Here is a 3,449-nt window from a genome sequence, read left to right as displayed (position 1 = left end):
AACCACTCACCTGCCTGCCTCATCGCTCCTAACCACTCTGCCTGACTGCCTCATTGCCCCTAACCCCTCTGCCTGCCTGCCTCATCGCCCCTAACTGCTCTCCTGCCTGCCTGATAACTCCTAACCACTCTGCCTGCCTACCTGATCACGCCTAACTGCCTCTGCCTGCCTGCTTGATTGTCCCTAACCACTCTGCCTGCCTGCCTGATCACACCTAACCACTCTGACTGCCTGCCTGATTGCCCCTAACCTCTCTGCCTGCCTGTCTGCCTGATCGCACCTAACCACTCTGACTGCCTGCCTGATCACCGCTAACTGCTCACCTGCCTACCTGATTGTCCCTAACCACCTCTGCCTCAGCCCCCGCTGCAGTGGCTTTGTCCAAAAGACGTCCAGAATGACATCCAGAAGGTCGTTCAGCTGTCCGGTCTAATTAGCATATTACGCTTTTATTATTATAGATAATTTTGCTTTTTATTCTCAGCAATGCCTTGAGTCCAGAGAGAATATTAAAATACATGAAAAATCATAGTACCTATTTTTAAAATATTCTTCAGACATTGTCCATTACCTACTTTTAGCATAAATGTGTTCATTTTTAGGTCTTTGTCAGCCTCGGGTGCCAGGGATAGTGGGAGCAGAGCCATTTTCAGCTAAGTTGCGCTACATGGGCCCCGAGGACCCGGAGTACACAAACCTTATCAGGCTCACGGTCATGATGCCACACACAGACGGTAGGTGACTTCAGTAAACAAAGTCATGGAAAGTTTATTACCAGGTTTATTTTACTGTATACTCTATTTAACTAAGCAGACAATAAGTGCTCAATTTGCAACTCGAGCTTCAAGCTTTTCTGTTTCTTTCAAATGTTTCTGCTTACTTTCTGCCCATTTAACATTCTGACATTTTAAGAATTCTCTAAAATTAGGTAAGTTTAACACATGTCGAAACACAATGGAATAAAATGTTGGTTAACATGCTAGCTATTATGAAATAGCACAAATATGTCTTCAAAACTTTTGATCTTGGACTTATAGTAAAGCATTTTGGTATCTCAAATGTTCACCTTCAACATGTATTTGCTATTTCATAGCTGTAGTTTTAGAAATCTCTCCCAATATTTATTGCAATAACTAAGACATTTCTTAGGTACTGAAATAAAATTAAGAATGCAACTAGCATTATTGTATTTTGTGTTCATTTTCTCTGGGTAGGGGAGTATGGCCAGAATTTGTGAGTCAATAATTTTACCTATACTTTATGAACATTTTTCTACATACAGAAGACATTTTCAAGTTGTATTCCATTCAATTCACTTTATACCTGAAGTAATTATTTGTTATTTCTCGGTTGCTAGTTATATTTTAAGTAGCTAAGAGAGATGAAACGTTAGATACTATCAGAAACTACAAGGTAAACTCCCCCACCCTTATAAAATGTTTTGTCTGTTTTTTATAAACCCAAATTTGTTCTGAGCAGGCAGATTAGATTGACAGGAATCTGTACCTCTTTACAACATAACATTGGTCCCACATTGGATCACTCTCTCTATAGGTTCATTTGGATATGTCACTCAGGGGTGCAAAGGGCAGAGGAAAAACCCATCAGGCAAAAACGGACCTACCACAGTGAGAGAATAAGGTGGAAGAGTCCAATAATATCTTAGTATTATTACAAAAATAGCTTTAATGTTATAGATCTCCTGAAAAATTCCCAAGACCCCAAGGGGTACTAAGACACTACTTTGACAATCACTGCTCTACAGTATTTTATGACTATCTTCTCAAGAGATAAAGAAATTAGAAAGTGTTCTAAGCCCTTCGCTGTTAGCAAACAAAATAGATCCAGAGACATGGACACATGCAACAGACTGGAGAGTCTCAAACAGAGGGAAAGGGAGGGGAGCATAGCGGGGGAGAGGCAGGAACAGATTAACCCAAGAACTTATATGCATATATGCATAACCCATGGACACTTAACAATAGTGCAGTGAAGGCTTTGGGAGGGATGGAGTGGGGAGGAGGGGGTAATTGTGGGAGGAAAAAAAGGAGATCTGTAATACTTTCAAGTATAAAGATAATTTTTTTTAAAAAAAGAATGGTAACAATGATTACAATTCCTTATAGGCATGCTCCCTGTGATCTCCACTAAAGAACTTTCCAACTTCGAGCTCACCCTCAGCCCTGATGGCACAAGAATTGGAAACCACAAGTGCTCAAATCTCCTGGATTATACTGAAGTAAAGACCCATCATGGTTTTTTGACTGATGCTAGAAAAAATCCAGAAATAGTTGGAGAGATGTATCCTTATCAGTACAGTTCATCTATCAGAGGTTCAAGTACCTTACGCTTCTACCGAAATCTGAACCTAGAGGCCTGTTTGTGGGAGTTTGTTAGCTACTATGACATGTCAGAACTTCTCACTGATTGTGGAGGCACTGTTGGAACAGATGGACAGGTATGAATTTTTAACATCTAAATGTTGGTCACTGATAAACCAGTTGGCTTGTTCAGTTACATAGATTTGGACTAAATCCCAAATCCAGTTTTCCATCTTGGTGATATAATTCATTAGGTATAAGAGGGACCAAATAATTGGCATGAATGGTATGAAAAGTCATGTCTATTTCTGGAACAATGTGTCAAAATATATCTATTTTTAACAACATTCTGAATCTGCTATGATATAATAAAAATCCAAATATTAATTAGTTTTCAAAATATACATCCTCTGACACACTTTTCTATCTTTTATTTATACAACCCAGATAGCTGTTCTAGTGAAGTCCTGCACTTACCTGCTTAAGACTTATCCTATTATATCTGGCCACTTCTCCAATGTATCAAGGACATTTTTAATGCAAATGTTGTCCTCTACTATATTCATCTCTCCAGCCAAATCTTACCATAAAATGCTCAGCTAAATTTACTATCCTTTCCTGGTGCCTTTTTTTAAAACCACAATTTCACTATTTAATTTGTAAGGTCAGTATTTTTTTCTTTTCATTACCACTGCTAGCTAGAAAACTCGTTGTTATGATTCGAAGTTGAGTTGCCTAGGGTTCTACTCTGCATTAGGTGAAAACTGGCAACTTGCAGGTTTCAGTTAAGTTTTGCCTGCCTGAGAGGCTTAAGTTACATAATACAGAATAAAAGAGTATGCAATTAAGAATTATCAAAACATCCAATTATTAACCAGTTTGTGTATGACTTTCTTCTGAAAAGATAGTTCTGCTTTTCCATTAGCTATAATAATAAAAGTGTAATATGCTAATTATACCGGACAACCGAACGACCTTTGGGACATCATTCCAGATGGCCTTCTGGACAAAGCCGCAGCAGTGGGGGCCGAAGCAGAGGCGGTTAGGGGCCATCAGGCAGGCAGGTGAGCAGTTAGGGGCAATCAGGCAGGCAGGCAAGCAGTTAGGGGCAATCAGGCAGGCAGGCAA

The 3,449-nt window shown here is 39.6% G+C and overlaps 1 protein-coding gene across 1 annotated transcript in view; it reads left to right on the top strand.

Annotated features, from left to right (window-relative positions):
* Window positions 1-3,449, top strand: part of FREM2 (FRAS1 related extracellular matrix protein 2) — a 381,530-nt gene that overhangs the window by 328,210 nt on the left and 49,871 nt on the right. The window contains 2 exon segments of the mRNA XM_014453017.2: window positions 603-734; window positions 2,127-2,458. Of these exon segments, the coding sequence (XP_014308503.1) occupies window positions 603-734; window positions 2,127-2,458 (464 nt within the window).

The sequence above is a fragment of the Myotis lucifugus genome, unplaced genomic scaffold (genome assembly GCF_000147115.1).
Source record: "Myotis lucifugus unplaced genomic scaffold, Myoluc2.0 scaffold_19, whole genome shotgun sequence".
NCBI classification, from domain to species: Eukaryota; Metazoa; Chordata; class Mammalia; order Chiroptera; family Vespertilionidae; genus Myotis; species Myotis lucifugus.
Note: the sequence above shows the minus strand (reverse complement) of the source record. Positions and strands in the feature narration are given on the sequence as shown.